Source organism: Accipiter gentilis, chromosome W (assembly GCF_929443795.1).
Source record: "Accipiter gentilis chromosome W, bAccGen1.1, whole genome shotgun sequence".
NCBI lineage: Eukaryota > Metazoa > Chordata > Aves > Accipitriformes > Accipitridae > Astur > Astur gentilis.
Window position 1 is genome coordinate 14886184 of NC_064918.1, and position 19425 is coordinate 14905608.

At 40.1% G+C, this 19425-nt stretch overlaps 2 protein-coding genes across 7 annotated transcripts in view; both read left to right on the forward strand.

Moving 5' to 3' along the window:
• The window catches only part of LOC126035340 (endogenous retrovirus group K member 5 Gag polyprotein-like), a 132888-nt gene that overhangs the window by 79846 nt on the left and 33617 nt on the right, over positions 1 to 19425 (forward strand). The window lies entirely within an intron of this gene.
• Positions 1 to 19425, forward strand: part of LOC126035282 (5'-AMP-activated protein kinase catalytic subunit alpha-1-like) — a 79835-nt gene that overhangs the window by 55657 nt on the left and 4753 nt on the right. For 3 of the 6 annotated variants that reach the window (XM_049793702.1, XM_049793698.1, XM_049793701.1), the window contains 4 exons: positions 557 to 781; positions 3593 to 4079; positions 4481 to 4607; positions 9073 to 11661. In XM_049793702.1, the coding sequence (XP_049649659.1) occupies positions 557 to 781; positions 3593 to 4079; positions 4481 to 4607; positions 9073 to 9317 (1084 nt within the window). In that variant the 3' untranslated portion in view covers positions 9318 to 11661. Of the gene's footprint in view, positions 1 to 556; positions 782 to 3592; positions 4080 to 4480; positions 4608 to 9072; positions 11662 to 19425 lie in introns of those variants that run through there. The other 3 variants (XR_007504892.1, XM_049793700.1, XM_049793699.1) reach the window with 1 other exon arrangement.

Here is a 19425-nt window from a genome sequence, read left to right on the forward strand (position 1 = left end):
TGCTGCAGAATAGATATTCAGTCTGAAGGTAACTTTCCTTCCCCCCCCCCCCCACTTGGTGATTGTCAAATCTGCTGCTTTCAGCTACCCACCCTAATATCTCTTGCTGATTGGAGGCCAAATGTATGTTTTATTCAGGCAGTAGCATAGAAGATGTGACAAGTTCTGCTATATGGACTCAAACTTCTCAGCCTCCAAGATTTGGAGGCTAGATGACTGCATAGATTCCACTCAGTGATAACCATGTATAACATGGGCTTTCTTGGTAGTAGGTGCAAGTTTCTTTCAGTTTACCATTGTCTTAAACTGTATCTGTGGATTATTTTTATACAATGGAGAAGAAAACTAAGTACTTGTGCCCTAGCTTTTATTACATATTTGAAGGGGAAGGACACTAGAGTTCAAGGGAGGCATAGCACCGAAATGGTATAGTAATTGCAGATTAGTTGTCCCAATTTCGCACACTCTTAATTAATGTGATACATTGTAAGACAGTAGAAAAAAATTCTATTTAAATGTACTAAGCACAAATCACTAATAGTAAACTTTTTCCCAGATTATATGCAGGTCCAGAAGTAGATATTTGGAGCAGTGGGGTTATTCTCTATGCTTTGTTATGTGGAACACTTCCATTTGATGATGATCACGTGCCAACCCTTTTTAAGAAGATATGTGATGGTATCTTTTATACTCCTCAGTACCTGAATCCATCTGTAATTAGTCTTCTGAAACACATGCTGCAAGTAGATCCAATGAAGAGAGCAACAATCAGAAGCATTAGGTAAAACATTAACTGATTTCTGATCACAGGATGCTGGAATGGTAATCTCAGTGAAAATATGCAGAACAAAGAAATCATTCGTATAGCTTGTCCCTGTTTTATAGTCTGAGATGAAAAATTCAACTTCTGGTTGTTTGGCTTTAGCTCTGGCTCTGGCCTCAAGTGGCCAGTGAAGTATCTATTGGAGGTCGCAGTAAAACAAATATATATGTTATATATAGAAATTCTGAGAAACTCCAGATTTAAGACTGCTAAAGCAAACCTGTTTACGTGCAGAATGGTTTGCAAAAACTGCACTGTATTGACTTCTCTGGGCAAGAAAATTCTTTGTTGTTAAGAACTGCTATTCTGTACTGTAAATGTCTGAGGGGAAGTTATGACTCTCTAACCTGATAACTACTGGTTTTATTCATATTTCTGCAGACTCTAAAAAATCAGTTAAGGCTGAATATTCCATGTATAAGATGGCACTTTCTATTTTAGCTTCAAAACTCTGGCATGAACCTGTGTGTGAGTGACAATTACTACATAGAATACTGATAAGTTAAAGCTTGTAGCTACAGATAGCCATCATGGGCTCCAGATTTCAAAATAGGATTCTGGAGAGGGTGACTGCTTTGACAAGTGCACAATGGGTAGAATAAAAAAAAAAAAAAAGGTAGCTGATAAAACTGTCTTTCATGCAGTAGCTTAGTTAGGTTTTCCTGTTTCCTTTGTAAGAAGCTCTAAGGAAAGAGCTCTGAAATACTACCTTAGTGAAAATGCTTCCTCTTTTAGGGTTGGAAGTTAGGAAGTTGGCAATGTTCATGTTCTTTCAGTAGAACAAAATGTGGTACACACATCCCTTGCTACTTTATTACAATGGGAAGTACTTCTTTGCAGAAATCAAAGCATTGTGAGAACTAAACATTGTAAAACTTAAGCTAAGTTCCTATCTACTCATCTAAGTCATGTTAAATAAGTCTGGAAGAGAAGTGATGTGAAAAAGATGTTGAAAAACATTGACTACAGAGCATGGATGGATTTTGAATCCTAAACAATTTTGTATTGTTAGCCGTGAGAGATGTCATCTCAGTTTAAAGGACAAACTCTTGAGTTTAATTGAATACCTTAATTTTTGGGGGGTGGGGGTGTGTGCGTGCAAGGGAAGAGGCCCACTGCAATGAATAGTAACAAAATACTCCTCTTGACTCAGTTATTCAGCTAGAGCTGTGCTTTGTAGTTGTATAGGAAAAGCTTTTTCTACTTCCAAATTAACTACTTGCTTATGATGAAAGTGCGTTTTGCTCGATGTATTTGTGCTGAGGCACGTTCTCAGGCTCATACTGACTAGAGCTTGAGCCATATAACAGCTCTTAAATCTGTAGAAAGACTTTATGCTATAGACTAGGATACTTTTAAAACTAGTGTCATGCCATCTCTTTTGGCTAGTTAAGCAGCTTACTCTAGGCACAAAAAACAATTTATTTTTTTTCTGTATGATTGGGCAGCTTAAGTATTTGGTTCCTTCTGTATATTTCCTTTTCCCTCTTATGAATACTAGCCCATGGATACAATAGTAAAGAGGTACAGATGGACTCTTCCATAGCCTTCCCTCAACTCTTTAAGTCTTGAAGAGACAGCAGGGGGATTTCTGAAGGAAAAAAATTATAGGCAGCTTGTTGGGGGTGGGGAGCATGTGACTTTAATGTTCAAAAATCTTTGTCCAAATATCTACCAAAGAAACTATTCAGTATCAAGATTTCAATTTGTTATGTATGTACTTGGGGAGGGACAACTCCAGTGGGTAGCTGTCATGGTTTAACTCCAGCCAGCAACCAAGCACCACACAGCTGCTCGCTCACTTTCCCTGTTGTCCCACAAGTGGGGTTGTTTACCTGGTGTGCGAAATGCCAATATACACACAGAGCAGAGGTATTTTATTCCAATTCATGTTTGCGCAAAGATGGGGGCTAGGTGGTAATCCACAAAGCTAGCACACCTCATACCTAAATGGGCAAGCAATTTATACAGTTTAGTTATACATATTCAATTTCCAAAGTTCTTCCCCAAAACTATTACTGGTAGTCACTTATCTACCACAGTTTCTATTGGGCTAAAGTTTCCCTGCTTCGAATTAAAGGTACAGTGTTCTTTTATTCTACAGCGCATGCTCAAGGAGAGTGGGGGGGTAAGTATTTTGGTCTTGAATTGAGTCGGTGGTCTGATCTCCCCCTGCCGCCTTTACCTGTCCCCCAGTTACCGAAGATGTTGCTGACTTCATGCCTATTAGCAATTATTCAACTTTATCGGTCGGTGCCTCCTGGGGTAGGATGTTCCCTTCTTATCAGTCTTTTAGTTCTTATTCAGGGGCACAGTTGTTAGCAAGACTTGCATTGTTTATACAGAGGGTATCCTGTTTCACAAGACCTTAAGGTGGCTTAAATACATCACCCCCTGGTGGGGAGTGAATGGGAAGAGTTGAAAATATCTCAAAACTAAGATAGTGGCAGTAAAAACAAACAAAAGCATCCCACAACCATTTATATAAAAAGCTGGTTGAGTTATATGAAGATCTTTTTGGAGATCAAGGTAGTTGAAACCCTTACAGGAAAGAGGATTTTTTCAGTCTCCTGCAAAATTTCTAGCAAAATCTTGTGAAGGAGGTGATTACTTAACATTATGTGCTGTTGTGCCGCACAGAAGGGGACTTGGACTGACAACTGGGGGTTTTGTACAGACTAAAAATAATTTTATTATTTAAATAATTTAATACTTGAAAGGCTTGCTTCATATATATATTCAGACCTTTTTTTTTTTTTTTTAATCTAGGGAACATGAATGGTTTAAGCAGGACCTTCCCAAATACTTGTTTCCTGAAGACCCATCATATAGTTCTACTATGATTGATGATGAAGCCTTAAAAGAAGTGTGTGAGAAGTTTGAATGCACTGAAGAGGAAGTGCTAAGTTGTCTATACAGCCAAAATCATCAGGACCCTTTAGTGGTTGCTTATCACCTCATTATAGATAATAGAAGAATAATGAATGAGGCCAAAGACTTCTACTTGGCTACAAGCCCACCGGATTCTTTTCTTGATGATCACAATCTGTCTCGCCCTCATCCTGAAAGAGTGCCATTCTTAGTAGCTGAAGCACCACGTCCCCGCCATACTCTTGATGAGCTGAATCCACAGAAGTCAAAACACCAAGGTGTAAGAAGAGCTAAGTGGCACTTGGGAATACGGAGTCAGAGTCGACCTAATGATATCATGGCTGAAGTTTGCCGAGCAATTAAAGAACTGGACTATGAATGGAAGGTAAAATAATAAAGGATTTTTACAGCAGACAACAGTAATTTTTTGTTTGAGCTGTGTAATTACATAGCCTAGAAGTCAGAAACTACATTCTCCTGTGCTGGAAAATAATCTCATGTGCGTGTGCTGACTGCTTGTGCCTGCTGTGCAGGAAGGGTTTTGGGGGAGACTTATTTATGCTGACAGGAAAAATCTTGCTAATGTGTTTAACCTTTCTACTGGGGCTGTGGGAATGTGTTGAGTGGGGTTCTTTTGTTTGGTTGTTTTTTGTTGGAAAAAAAAATTAATGCTCTGGCAGGCAAGCCTGAAATCACTTGATAATACCAGCGAGTTGAAATAAGAAAAACAATATGCAGTGCTTCTCAAGCAGTTCCAGTTACTAACTCAAATCTCTTTTGTACTAGGTTGTAAATCCATACTATCTGCGTGTTCGAAGGAAGAATCCAGTGACAAGTGCATATTCCAAAATGAGTCTACAGTTGTATCAGGTGGACAGCAGGACGTACTTACTGGACTTCCGTAGCATTGATGGTATGTGAAGACTTGCATAAGCTAATGGAATTGTAAGGGAAATAATACTAAATACAAACATGTCTTAATTTACTTGTTTACAAGTGAAGTAAGTGTTGTCCTTTATTAGTTTAAGCCAAGCTAGATCTGAATTAGTGTTTCTTTATTCCTTCCTGGTCTAGTGTTCCTGCGACCAGATGGTTAGCTGCTTCATCCCTTAATCGCTTTTTAGCTATATCAACTCTTGAACTGCTCCATTTTGTGTCTGCACCAGCACTAATACTGTTACCTGATCAGAAAGTAACTTCCAAAACACACAAAGTATGTTTAGAGAGGAGACATTGCTTTATTCTTTGTTCTGCACAGGGTGCAAGGTGGAAGATTTCCACAAATAGAGAACCCCTACTGAGGTTTTCAGTCCATACTTATACACTACAGTTAAAACACCACACCTATCTAATACATATGTTCCACCTAACTATTCATTATGTTGAGCAAGCATGACGTGGTGTTCTCTTGAGCATCCCAGAGTGTTCTACGCCTGCACGGGGGTCTCTGGTGGTCTTCGGTGGTTGTTTGAGGAAGAATACCCCTACTCCTTTTGTCCTTTTATGGTCATGCGTCACCTGAGGACACCAGGGTCTCTGTTTCTCTCTCCACCCCCTTGTTTCTCAGTGCCCAAGGAGGATGTATGTCCTTAATTAGCAAGTCTGTGACTCTGAAATGTCCGTTATCTGGTGTCTTGACTTTTATCCAAACACTCCTTAAGCATCCTCTATTGTAAGCAGAATCTTAAACTAGATAAGCTTTACCTTGAGTACACATAATCTAAACAGTCCTTGAATAGCAAGCATATCACACTTCTCATGTCTTAGGGTTTTTTTCTTTAAGCTATCACTGCCTTCTTATTTGTTAATCAGTCTTTTGAAGGCTTGAGGCAACAATACCACTGGTGCAAAAGGGGAAGGATTGTGGGAGGTGAGAGATTTGGATCAACCTAAACTGCCTTTGGGGCCTCACCCCCAAATCTAAACATTAATTTAGATCTGAAGTAAGCATGTGAACATATTTTCCTAGTGAAGATAAAGCTTGGCATCTAGGCATGTGAATTTGACTTGGGCTGTACATTGCTGTACTTGATCTGGCTGAGATGGAGCTAATTTTCTTCATAGCAGCCTGTATGGTGCTGTGTTTTCTATCTGTGACTAAAACAGTGTTGATAACACACCAGTGTTCTGACTATTGCTGAGCAGTACTTGCATAGTATCTAGTCTTTCTCTTTCCCCACTGTGCTGCACGCAATGACTAGGCCGAGGGTGAACAAGAAGTTCGGAGGGGACACAACCTGAACAGATGACCCAGATTGACCAAAGGGATATTCCATGCCATATGATGTCATGCTTAGCAAAAAAACTGAGGGGATGGGTGTTTGGGGAAGGTAGCCATTGTTCAGAGACTGGCTGGGCATTAGTCTGCTTGTAGGAGGTGGTGAGTGGTTGCCTTTGCATCACTTTTTTTAAATTTTATTTTATTTTTCTCCTTCCTCTTATTAAGCTGTATTTATCTTGACCTATGAGTTTTTTCTTGCTTTTGTTGCCGAAATCCGGAATAAAACTCCTTAACAGCAATGAGAAGTTAAGAAGCAGGCACTCCTTTATTGCAGCGCTGGGCACACAGGGGATCACTCCACCTAGTGTGTGCACCTGTCTGGTTTAATCATGCAGGTCAAATGCACACCTGTTATACATATTCACTAAATTTCTGGGAAATGTCATACATAATCATCAACTGTCCGATAAATCATTAGCATATGTAAATGTCCCTTTACGCAGGCGTGGTGAAGTCTCTGGTGGTCTTCAGAAGCCCTCTGGTGGTCTTCCATAGTCTTCCTCACTTTGTCCGACAGTTGACCTCTCTTATGTGATTCTGCGCAGTACGATTTTCGCCATCATGTATTAGATTTACATAAAAGTACATTCAATGTTAATTCTTGAATTTAACGTTTCTAGTGATTGGCCCTCAGTCACACCACCTTATCAATATTCTTATACTAAAACATTCATTGGTTAATCTTACTTAATTCCACTAACTGGAATCTTGATCAGAGTGGGGTTTCTAAGCAACAGAACTAAGGTCCATCCATAACGATCTCTCTCTTAGTTTCTTAGGACAAAACACTACAAACTAACAAATCGGTGGAAGTTTCTACGGTTAACTAATTTTAGACAATACTTATTCTTTTATGATTGTATACAGCACATTTTGTATGTTCCTAAGTTTCGATGACTATATTGTGAGCTTCAAACTCCTATGTTCTACAATCTTTACCTTTTGATCAAACCCAGCTTATATAAAATTTTAACTTATCACAATATTTGTAACACTTTTTTGTCCTTCCAATTCTCTTCCTCCATTGCACTGAGATAGGGTGGAGTGAATGAGGGGCTGGCTGGGGGCTTAGCTGCCAGCCAGGTCCAACCCACCAATGCTAGTAGTAGACAAAATTTGAGATGGGAATTGTATGCTTGCAGTAAATGAAGTCTTGAAAGCAGTTGGACTAACCTGTAGAAAAATCTATTTTATAGTGACAGTAACACAGCATGTAACTGTTGTGGTTTAACTCCAGCTGGCAACTAGGCACCACACAGCTGCTTGCTCACTCTCCCCCAGTGGGATGGGGGAGAGAATCAGAAGGGTAAAAGTGAGAAAATTCATAGGTTGAGATAAAGACAGTTTAATAGGTAAAGCAAAAGCCGTGCATGCAAGCAAAGCAAAATAAGGAATTAATTCACTACTTCCCATCAGTAGGCAGGTGTTCAGCCATCTCCAGGAAAGCAGGGCTCCATCACATGTAACAGTTACTTGGGAAGACAAAATGCAATAACTCCGAATGTCCTCCCTTCCTTCTTCCCCCAGCTTTTTACTGCTGAGTATGACATCACATGGTCTGGAATATCCCTTTGGTCAGTTGGGGTCAGCTGTCCCAGCTGTGTCCCCTCCCAACTTCTTGTGCACCCCCAGCCTACTTGCTTGTGGAGCAGTGTGAGAAGCAGAAAAGGTCTTGTTGCTGTGTAAGTACTGCTCAGCACTAAAACACCTCGGCATTATCAACACTGTTTTCATCACAAATCCAAAACGTAGCCCCATACCAGCTACTATGAAGAAAATGAACTCTATCCCAGCCAAAACCAGCACAAACTCCTAAGTCAGATATCTTCCTGAAAATGGAGGAGCTAATGTAGACTGGTCATAATGCTTGTTTAAGGGCATAGTCGACTAAAGCAGAATTACCTACGTCCAATGGTGTATATGACATGCCTAGGAAAACATGTGGCATGGAAAAAGGATTTACTGGAATATGGCTGGATTACAGTATATGATGGCTAAGGCTGTGACTCATGACAGTTTAACCTGATCTGACTTGGCACTGCAGTTCTTGCCTTGTCCCTTCTGACAATACAAGTGCTTGCTTAGATCCACTAGTATTTGATACAGGAGATAAATACTGCAGTATAGGACAAATGACATCCCTGCTGGAGGGGAGATGACTGCTTCGAGCCATGCAGCTGGGGGGGGGGGGGGGGGGGCAGCCTGCTGCAGTCCTTGCCTCAACTCCTTGAGGAAAACCCAAACCCAAGGGCATGGGTTTGGCATCTCTCTTCCAATAGTGAAGCTGACTTGACTTTCCCTCTGCCACAGCTAACTGTTCTCTATTCCTCTTGTCAAACTGTAGTTTAAAGTAGCTTTGAATGTGAAAAGGCAATCTTTCCTGCGTTCACTAATTTCTCCTGGAAATAACTTTTTCTGGTGCCAGGTGTGAGTCAAAACTAATGTTGAGTATTTAAAGTAAGAATAGAGATACTTCAGCAGAACATTATTTCCTCCTCATACTGAAGGTACTTCCATCTTGGAAGTAAACTTAAACTGCTGTAGCCCAAATGCATATTAAGGGGAAAAACTTCCAAAAATGAAGGATAAATTAATGTAGGCGCTAGCAATTAATGCATCAATGAATTATAATAAAAATACAAATAACAAAGTATAAATAACCAAATAGAAAGAAAACAAATATAATAAAAATAAAGTTAATACTAGCAAAAAGCATCTACAAAATGTTTGAACTGTTATTTGACTTAACCTTATGACGCTATCCTGTTTCTGTTTTAAGTTTAAACTAAATCAATTGAACTATTAGCTGCTGAAACTAGTTAATGAAAAATATAGTGAGTGCTGGTCTAAACTAAATCAGATAGTCCTGGAGCACAGTTCAGAGCACAAGAATAATTTGCATAAGGACATTTGATTCTGTGTTGCTATATGTATAAGCTTTTATTTTGTATCAACAATATACCATTTGCAAAAGCTGTTTATGTATTAAGATTTAAAAAACAAGATTAGAAGTGTGAGAAAGGGAAGATGTTTGCTGTTCCTATGACTGATTTGATACAGATAACTAATTTTCCTCCTCTTTCCACTTGCCCCCCAGATGAAATTACTGAAGCAAAATCTGGGGCTGCAACTCCACGGAGATCAGGCTCTGTGAGCAACTGTAGATCCTGTCAAAAAGATTCAGATGCTGATGCACAAGGAAAATCTGCAGATATATCCCTTACCCCATCAGTGACCTCTTCGCTTGACTCTTCTAAAGCTGACTTAACTCCAAGACCAGGGAGTCATACAATAGAATTCTTTGAGATGTGTGCAAATCTTATTAAAATACTTGCACAATAATTTTGAAGAGGGGCTTGTTTCTTTTATAGTAACAAGCATGCCTAAATCATAGTCAGATGCTTCCAGTTATAATCAAGTTAAATTAAGGCACTGAAAAAACTAGCCACAGAATGCAATTTGCAGAGGGATTGGAATGATTATGGGCAGTTATGTATATTATTTTGAAGCTGGAGTGAATTCTGATTGTCTGCTGTCCAATAGCATAATACAGGTATAGGAAGTCACATGCCCTTGGGGCAGTGTTCATAACACTTTACATTGATTGCACATTAGACTTCATGTAACATTTAAGTTACATGGACCTTCTTGGTTTTTTCACTTTGGTAATGCATACATCTGATGCACTGTAAGTAAATGTACACTTACTAGTTCAATGACCTAAGTATGACTTGTTGGTCACCATCTACAATTGTGCCTCAGTTGATCAGAATTGTCAACATCTAACAGTAATGTGTTAAAACTGCTGTGTTTCCTTCCCCTTACTTGACAGTAAATGATAAAGAAGTTTAATGCATTATAACATACTACTTTTAATAATGGATAAATTTGATTAAATGCATGCAAATCCAACCAGGTGGAAATGCATGTAGGTGCTCTGTAATGCACTAAGGGTGAAATTCTGTGGGCTGTAAGTAGAACAATTGAGGCCACAACAGTGGTGAGAGACTTAATGCTGAGAAGACTTGGCACCCTGTGGGCTGAAACAAAATGTTGCTTCGTGAAGAACTGTCAGCAGGTTCCTGATCTGTGCAGATTTGCTAGCTTATACCTTAGTGTGGTAGCAGCACAGCAGCTCACCACTGCTACTGCAGGCTGAGAATCCTGTTCCTTATAAATGTGCGCATGTAGTTAAGAGCACAGCTCTAAGGGCTCTTGTGTGCTATTCCAGAATCTAAAATTTACAGGTTTTTAAAATATATGTTAATACTTTGATATAGCTATTTATATTGTATGCTAACTTAGTGTATATTATATAGAATTCACTTTGCAGTTGAAACTACATATATAGGTTTAGGTTTTCCCAAGCCACCTTTATAGTGAACTCTATTTAAATTGTGACATTAATAGTACAACTTTTCAGTTGAACATTTAAAACTGATCATGAGAACTTGACTGCTGATATTCAAAAAGTTTTCAACAGTAGATTGCTATTACCAATGACATAAATCCTTCTGCATTTATGGTTTTTGTAATGTTTCAGGAAGAAAATTGAACCTTAAATGTTAATCACAGCTAGTACTTGCAAAAAACCATTTAATCTCTTGTAAACTGGATGTAATTATCCACAGTTCCATTTTCATCTAGCACTAATAGATGTAAACATTAAACAATAAACTGTATGTCAGAAAACACTTAGTTTTGCATTCAAGAATGAGTGTTCTCTTCAAAATAAACTTCATGACTTACTTTCGAAGATTGTTCTCCCAGTTAGAGACTGGAAATCAAGGCATTACTATGAACAGTGAAACCTGGACTCTTAAAATGAATGAGGGTTCTTGCCAATGACTAGCTGAAAACTGCTAGCTACAGCTATAAGAACAGTCTAATCCAGGCCAACTGTGGCTTCAGTTCAGAAATTCGTGTTATGAATATGCACAGCACAGAATTTGAAGAAACTTAAAGCTGCTTAAGCCCTGGATTTGCTGTAACTGCATTCTGAACTGGGCAATGGTGTGGTCTGCCTAGTATGTAGGTACAAGCTACAACTTCAGTTCTTTATCAAGTGTCACACGTGGTCCCTGTAATGCAAGGTTGTATTACTGTATCTCAAAGTGGAAGATTTCTCTTAAATAAAGCTTTGGGTTTAAACCCCTAAGATTGAGATGTCAACATGAGGGACCAGCTGCAAATCCTACTTAAGTTGTTTTCTGTTTGGGGTTTTTTTAGCCTTTTAAGAATTGGTTCTGATGTACTGAATAAATCTGTGTACTCACTTTCATTACCCTTTTATTTTGAAATTGTTAAATATTGCACTTGTACAATATAACAAATGCACAGATTATTTTTTTTATTGCAGTAATTCCTCATCTGGAACTGGTTTCAGATCACTGAAAGGGTCTCTTGCATATTAAACTAAGTATTTGCAAATGGTAGCTGCTCCTGGTTTGCAAATTTGTAATGCTGACCACAAATGCAAGGTGTCAAGGTGCAAATAGCTTTTAATTTTTATATACTTTTTTGGCCCTCTTGTGCATTAAGGCAACCATGGTTTTTACTTTGTCTTGGTATCTGGAAGTTAAAGTAAGTTTCTGGCAGGAGTGTACTGTATGCACAGTTTTAAATAAAGTAAATTTTATTGGTATGATAAATCAGTTTTGATGGCCAAAAGTTTCCTGATGGAACAGAGTTGGGATTTGGGGGGGGGGGGGGTGGGGGTTGATACAGTGTGGGGGAGGGAGAAAGGGGGACTGACAAGCTATTTGAATTCAGAACAGTTGTCTGTTGTATAACTTTCCTATACTTTGTAGATATTGCTGTTGAAACTCTTTTCTTCGAATGTTCCTACTGATCTTGCAGACCTTTTTTTAGCATTGCATTAGTATCTGCCAGTAGGCTGTGAAACAAAACTTCGCTGATAAATCTGCCAGGGCTGTAAGGAGGCAGCTTATGCAAATATACAAATTGGTCAAATATGTTACTCTATATTCCCAAGTTTGCTCCAGTTGGAGTATGTTGAATTATCTTGCCTTTGTATTGTATTTTTTTCAAAAACATGGATAAACCTGGTTATCCATGTGCAATATAACTCACTAGGTAATGGATAAAAATTTCATCTTGGTGGTGCAATATTTCAAAAAAAACCCAAACAACTTTCATGGTTGTTTTGATATGACTGTTTAATACAAACCTGGAAATAGATTTTATTTTACCAGTTGATTACTATCGTAAGATATAAAGTCCTGTTCTTTAACAAAGATCTGCCTACTTCCTGTGCTGTGGGTGGTTTGTGTTGGGTTTTTTGGTGGGTTTTTTTTGACAAAGCTGAATGGCTCAAGTGCTTGTTTATAACTAAATTTTTAAACTCTCAAAACTTAAACCTAAGTAAACATAAAATATTAAGCCATCTTGTTTGAAACTGTGCATGCTGTCTTCTAGTGTTATATATGTTATAAATTAATAGACAAACTTACAGTTGTTTTAAAAACAGCAGTAATTACGATTTTAGAATAAGCAGCACCATGACAACTAAAATTGTTGCAGACTTCCCAGGTAGGCAGGCTGGGTGCTACCAACTGCTAGCCTGGTGACTGACCAACTATTTTCCCTTGGATCCTATAAACCCTCTGTTGCGAAATTCCATACGGGGATGGACGACAGGACACCAATATGATGATCAAAGTCGCCAGTTTATTGAGCATAGCTGATCATTCTTATACAATTCTCTAAGTTCCTTAAAAGCTTTGATTGGTTGCTGCATGCGAGCACGTAGTGTCCACGTGCACAAGCATAAAATATGATTGGTTATATCGACACTGTACATGCGTATAAACATAAGATGTAATTGGTTATACTAACTCTGTACACGCGCATAAACATAGGACATAATTGGTTATATCAACTAAAACATGCAAAACTTGTCTCAGTCTAATTGGTCAAGATAAACTGCCGAACTGAGGTTCTTTGTGCCAAGTTCCCTTTATCGTGGAATGCGCACCTGTGTTCTTCTAATTGGCATCTTTCTTTTTTTGGTCTTCTTGTTTATTCTGTTCAAGGCCTTCTAAAGGCGTCTGGAATGCTCTTGTGACCGTTAGCTAAATATGTGTCCACAATTCCTCCTTTTTTGTTTTTTTTTTGTCAATTAACACAGCCTTACTTGATCTATCAATTAATTTTTAAACACATTTGCAACATACAAGGATGGACCATCTGTATATTCTTGCGCCGTCTTGCTCCGCGAACTCAGCCCAGCAATCAGTAGGTGCCAGCTTTACGTGGGCGTCCCCACGGAGGCAACAATGGCCTTGCCGTACACCAGCCCGATGCTCTTTGGAAAATCCCGGTATTTATACATTTGCAGAGGAACGGATTTCAGCACACGTGGCCAGCGGGTGCCAAAATCCGCCTCATTTGCAACCTATGACGCATGCGCTTGCTGGCCAGGCGCGCTGCACAAGTCATAGCCATCCTGTCTATTGCTTCATGGGCTTTGTGATGCGGTTGCAATGCACAGAGAATCTTGACCTGTTATGTTGGCCAAGGTGACCTACACATTAGTTTTTGGCTGAGGTGGTATTCATATTGCCGCACCATCTAGGATGTTCCAGATGATGATGGTCGTACAAATCGAGCGGGAGTCCGTCGTGGGCCTGTATCTGTGGAATCACAAGCATAACCTCGCGCCCAGGTTATTAATGGAAATGGACCTTCCCGTTGCCCTGTTTCTAGATTCTTAACTAAAACCATGACCTTACCCCTAATTTTGGCTTTAGCTAACTTTTCTTGTGGAGAGAGATTCCCTACTCCCCCTGTCCTGGGTTCAGCTGGGATAGAGTTAACTTTTACAGGAACCTGGGAGGTGGGGGGCATAGCCAAGGCAGCTGACCTGAACTAGCCAAGGAGCTATTCCATACCATGTGACATCATGCTCAGTATATAAATGGGGAGCGGGCAGGGGGGAGGGGGGTGTCTCGGCTTTCGATGTGGGAAGTGGCGGAGCGTCGGGTCCCGGGTGGTGAGCAGTTGCACTGTGCATCACTCTTTTTGTATACTCTTTCATTAGTACCGTTGTTGTTGTAATTTCTCTGTGTTTGTCCCAGTAAACTGCCTTTATCTCAACCCTCGAGCTTCCAGTTTCTTTTTCTTTTCTCTCCTCCGTCTCCTCCCCATCCCACCGGAGGGGGGCAGAGGAGTGAGCGAGCGGCTGCGTGGTCCTTTGTTACCGGCTGGGCTGAAACCACGACAGCCCCTTTTAGTGTTTCATAATATGAGTAACTCCCCATTGCGGAAAAAATTCCTGAGTCCGCCGTGCTATAAAACATGGTCCGTTATCTGTTTTTATCTGGGCCGGGACACCCATTACTGTAAATGCTTGTCATAAGTGTGTTTGTAGATGTCGACTTGTTTCGCCCGCAAGTGCTGTGGCCCATACCATCAAGCAATATGTATCAACAGAAACATGAACATAACACAATTTTCCAAAAGCTGGTACATGAGTCACATCAGTCTGCCACAATTGCAAGGATTGCAGACCCCTAGGATTTACAGCGCCATCTCCATGCCCAGATAATTTCTGGCACTCAGCACAGGACTGAATGATGGCTTTGGCATCTGCTATAGAAATTTGAAACTGTTTGGCTCATACTTTCTCTGGGTGGTGGAAAAAAACTATGAGCTCCACGTGCCTGTAGAAGTTTATTGGGGGGTGGTCCAGTCCATACAGGATTAGCTAGTAAATCAGCTCGTTTATTCCCTTCTGTGATCCATCCAGGCAAACTGGTGTGACTTCGCACATGCATTATATAATAACACTTTGTCCGTTGGTTTAACAGAAATAGCAACATCTTAAATTTTTCAAACAATGTGACGTTATCAATTTCTTTCAAATAAGCCCGTCTCAAGCGTTTTACTACACCTACCACGTATAAAGAATCAGCAATAATATTGACCTCAACATCCTGCCACTTTTTAAATACTTCTATTGCAGCTTGAAGTTCCACCACTTGGGGGGAGCCTTCACATGTGACAATGTGATTTTTCCATACCTGACCTTCTTTCCAAACTACTACTGCCTTTCCTGTTTTTCCACTGCCATCCGTAAATACTGTAGGACCATCAGTAGGTAACTCTGCACACAATTCTTTTTCTTCTAGTTGTATATTCTGTAGCAAGGTAAACATTTTGTGTGCAGGAAGATTAATATCTGTCTTTCCTTCGAAATCTGCAAAAGCAATTTGTAGGGTTAGGCTATTCTGTAGACACCATTGTAAATATCCTTGAGTCAAAGGAACGACAATCGTGTGTGGTTCTTGTCCACAAATCTCAATAATCCGACGTCTGCCCTTTATAATTAATTCTGAAATAATTTCAATTCGAGAAAATATGGTTTTTCGGGCCTGGTGAGCTAAAAAGATCCATTCTATTATTAACAAGTCTTTGTGACTCCCCTCCCATTGATATATGATCCCGAGGGGTTGTTTTTCTCGGTTTAAAACGCTAAGATTAATGTCAAGATTTTCTTTAATCCTAAAAGCCTGACTCTGGGATATTATATCTGCTATCTGTTGTAATGCTTGTTTACCTTGAGGGGTCAATTGTCGAGGTGCCGTTAAGGTAGTGTCGCCTCGTAACATTTCAAATAAAGGGGTCAGAAGCTCATTATCTATTCCCAACAGTGTTCGAACCCAATTGATTGTCCCCAGTAATTTTTGCACCTCATTCAATGTTTCAATCTTGTCTGTAATTTCCAGTTTTTGTGGAACTATAGTTTTTTCTAAAATCTTCCAGCCTAAATATTTCCATGGTTGCATTTTTTGTACCTTTTCTGGTGCTATTTTTAAACCAAAATCAGACAACTGAGTAGTCAATTCTTTGAGCTTTTCGGATAACTCTCTTTTCCCTGCTATCAAGATATCATCCATATAGTGATAAATAATCAAGTCTGAATTTTGTTGTCTAAACCCTTTTAGAGCTTGGGATACATAGGATGGGCATATGGTTGGAGAATTTTTCATTCTTTGTGGCAGAACTACCCAATGATAACGTTCCACGGGTTCCTGTTTGTTTATGGTGGGGATAGAAAAGGCAAATTTTTCCGCATCTTTCGGGTCTAAATATATTGTAAAGAAACAATCCTTTAAATCAATAATCAAAATGTTCCATCCTTGTGGAATCATAGTAGGCATGGGTAACCCTAATTGAAGGGCTCCCATATTTTCCATTACTTCATTTATTTTTCTTAATTCATGCAACAGTCTCCATTTCCCAGATTTTTTTGGAATGACAAAAACTGGTGTATTCCAAGGGCTCGTGGTATTCACCAAGTGCCCTTGTTCCAATTGCTCCTGTACTAACTGTTTCAAGATGGCGACCTTAGATTCAGTGAGCAGCCATTGATCTACCCAAACCGGTTCCTCTGTTTTCCATTTCAGTTTTAGGCATGGTCGCCCGTCAATGGCCGCGCCACAAAATTGTCTCCTGTACTAAGCACACATCCCATTTGACTTGATGCATCCCTGCCTATCAGGTTCATAGGGATATTGGTTACATAAGGTTTGATATAAGAAACTGAATTTTGACAAATCAATTGGATCATATATTTGCTTTGTCGAGTTTTTGATAATCCTCCCACACCGAACAGTTTCAAATCCATCTCAGAAAGCTCCCAAGTGACAGGCCAGTCCTCCCACGGCAGAACCATTACATCTGCTCCAGTATCCACTAATGCCTGTAATTTTATTTTTTCTGGCCTGTTCTTTGCATTTTGTAACTCTACTGATATACTAGGTTTTGTTTTATTGATCTCCATTGACCACATAATTTGAGCTTCTAATCCCGTAGATCCAAACCCTGCATTGCCACGCTGTTGATTAACCTTACATGGTACATTTGCTTTAAAAGGGACTAGCTGTGCAATTTTGCTTCCTTCCTGTATCGATACTGGTGGAGACAGTGTCCAAATCATAGCATAAATGCGACCTGTGTAGTCTGCATCAATCACCCCGGGAAGCACAAAAATTCCTTGTAATGTTATACTAGACCGTCCCAACAACAGGGCACTAAGCCCATTACCTAATGGTCCTTGTGCGTTTACTGGCACACGGTGTACCTGAGAGTTCCATAGCAGAATGGTTTCTATCGTTGAGACATCCACTCCGGCACTTCCAGCTGTTCGGGCTGGCAATTCTGCCAGACATCCTTCTTGGCGCCGTTCTGGGATCCTTTCGGAGCTCCTGGGGTCATCACACCACTCCTCGCACTCTTCTTGTAGTTTCCCGGCGACGGGGTACCTCGAGGTGGCAGAGCTACACCTTCATTTGTGAAACGAGATCTACATTGGTTAGCATAATGTCTCCCTTTATGACAACGAGCACATATTTTAGGCCCAACTTCCACTTTGTTTCGCCCCTCTTTACACTGAAATTGCAAATGTCCCGGTTGTCCACATTTATAGCATTTCTTAACATTTTTTGTATCCATTCGCATGGCTACAGCAAAAGCATTGGCCGTTAATGTAGTTTTATGCTCCAAAGACCCAACTTTGTTACAGGCCTCTATCATATCTACTAGTGTCACTCTTCCTGGCATCGATTGTAGTATGTTTTTTACAATCTGCATTTGCATGTTCCACGGCCAGTTTTATTATCAATGCTTCTTTGGCATCAGCATTATCTATTTGCTTTTCAATAGCATCTCGCAGACGATCAATAAAGGACATGTAAGGTTCCGTATTACCCTGCCTTATACTTGTAAATGATTGTTCTGGCTTTCCAGCTTCAGGCAAGGTTACCATTGCCTTCAGAGCTAAGGAAGCTGATTCTTGTAATGCTTCCACCGGTAGCCTTGCTTGCCTATTAACATCTGCAAAGTCACCAGTCCTCATCATTTGTGCAGCAGTGATCATATACCACGGATCTCCTTCTGGGCGGTCGAAATTTCTTAGTGCCGCTAAATCACATAATTCTGCCCATTTCACCTTCCATAATAGACGCTGAGTCGGGGTTAAAATCATTGTAGCCAACTGTGTACAGTCAAAGCCCGTTAAAATTTGACCAGAAAATATATTCTCCAATAACGCCTGACTAAACGGAGCAGACAGTCCATTAGCCATTACTGTTTTCCGTACTTCTTTTATCAAATCCCAATTGAACGGTTGCCACACGTTTGGGGCATTCTGCCTGACTGTAACTGGAAAAGCCACAGGATTTAGACCTTCGGTTAACATTTTATCATTTATGTGCTTCCATCGCTTTTTTATAGCTTCTCCTGGAGATATATCTGCCTCATAGGGAGGTGCAGAGGGGATAGGTCTCTGCTCGAGAGGCAGCTTACTTAAAGGTTGATCGTTGCCTCCATTAATGACATCTCCCTCGGTGTTTAATTCCTCATCACTGTCCGAATTATTTACCACCTCGCCACACACACTTTTCTTTTTTTTTTTTTTTTTTTTTTTTTCCCCGGGGTATCTTCAATTGAAATTTTTGCAGCGGCTGTAAGTCTGTGTTTGTAATACCACAATAAGGTCGAATCCACTGTAGGTCTCCGTTTAAACCCTTTTCCCTCTTTGGGCATTATTTCCCCTTTTTGTACACACAGGTCAATCAATTCCTGCATTTTATCCTTGGGGGATTTCTCTTCCGCCTTACCCACGACTTTAGCAAAAGAGTCCATACTTTCTACGATCGCATTTGCTGCTTTTTCATATGCTTTTTTCGTCAACGGTTGCCTAGATTTACCCCGTCTCTTTTTCGCATTTCCTCCAGCAATTCTAACATTTTCTCTTTTTGATCTAGTATTATAGTAGCCAAATCCTCGTTTGCATTATTTGAATCAGGGTATATGCTAGGTATAATTTGTTCATGTTGAATGGTGGTATCTGGGGGCTGTTTTCTCGTAGGCGGATTTTTACTCACTCCCTGATTCTGTAGGGTTTCCTTTAATCGTACGGTTAGGGAGGCTTGGGAACTGTCAGATGGCTGATTAATATCGGCAGTCCCAGGGAGTGGAGCAGAAGTCAAGGGCACAGGAGCAGGCGGACAAGCTCCAAAAAGTCTCTCTCGCGGCATTATGTTTTTCTCCCCGCTTTTCCCCTTCACTTGCGGTTGGAGAGAGCAGCAAAAGCAGATGCAGCCGCTTTACGATCTGCTTTCATTTCTTACAGAGTTGTCTTAATCAATTTCCATAAAGTTGCAAGACCTTTAACTTCTTTAGACCCATCACTAATTTCATCCCATAGGGAGGTTCCGATAGCTTCCCAGGTACTAAGCTCAAAAGCTGTACCCACACTAATTGAAAGGTTTCTGTCCTTGCTCCATTGTAGAAGCTGCTTTAAACTAGCTTAATCATATTTTTTGCCTCTCTCTGAGAGTATATGTTGGAGGAGCTTAACTACCACTTCTTCTTCTTTGGAAAGCGCAGACCCCATCTCCTCCCCCGACCGCTCACCTCCTTT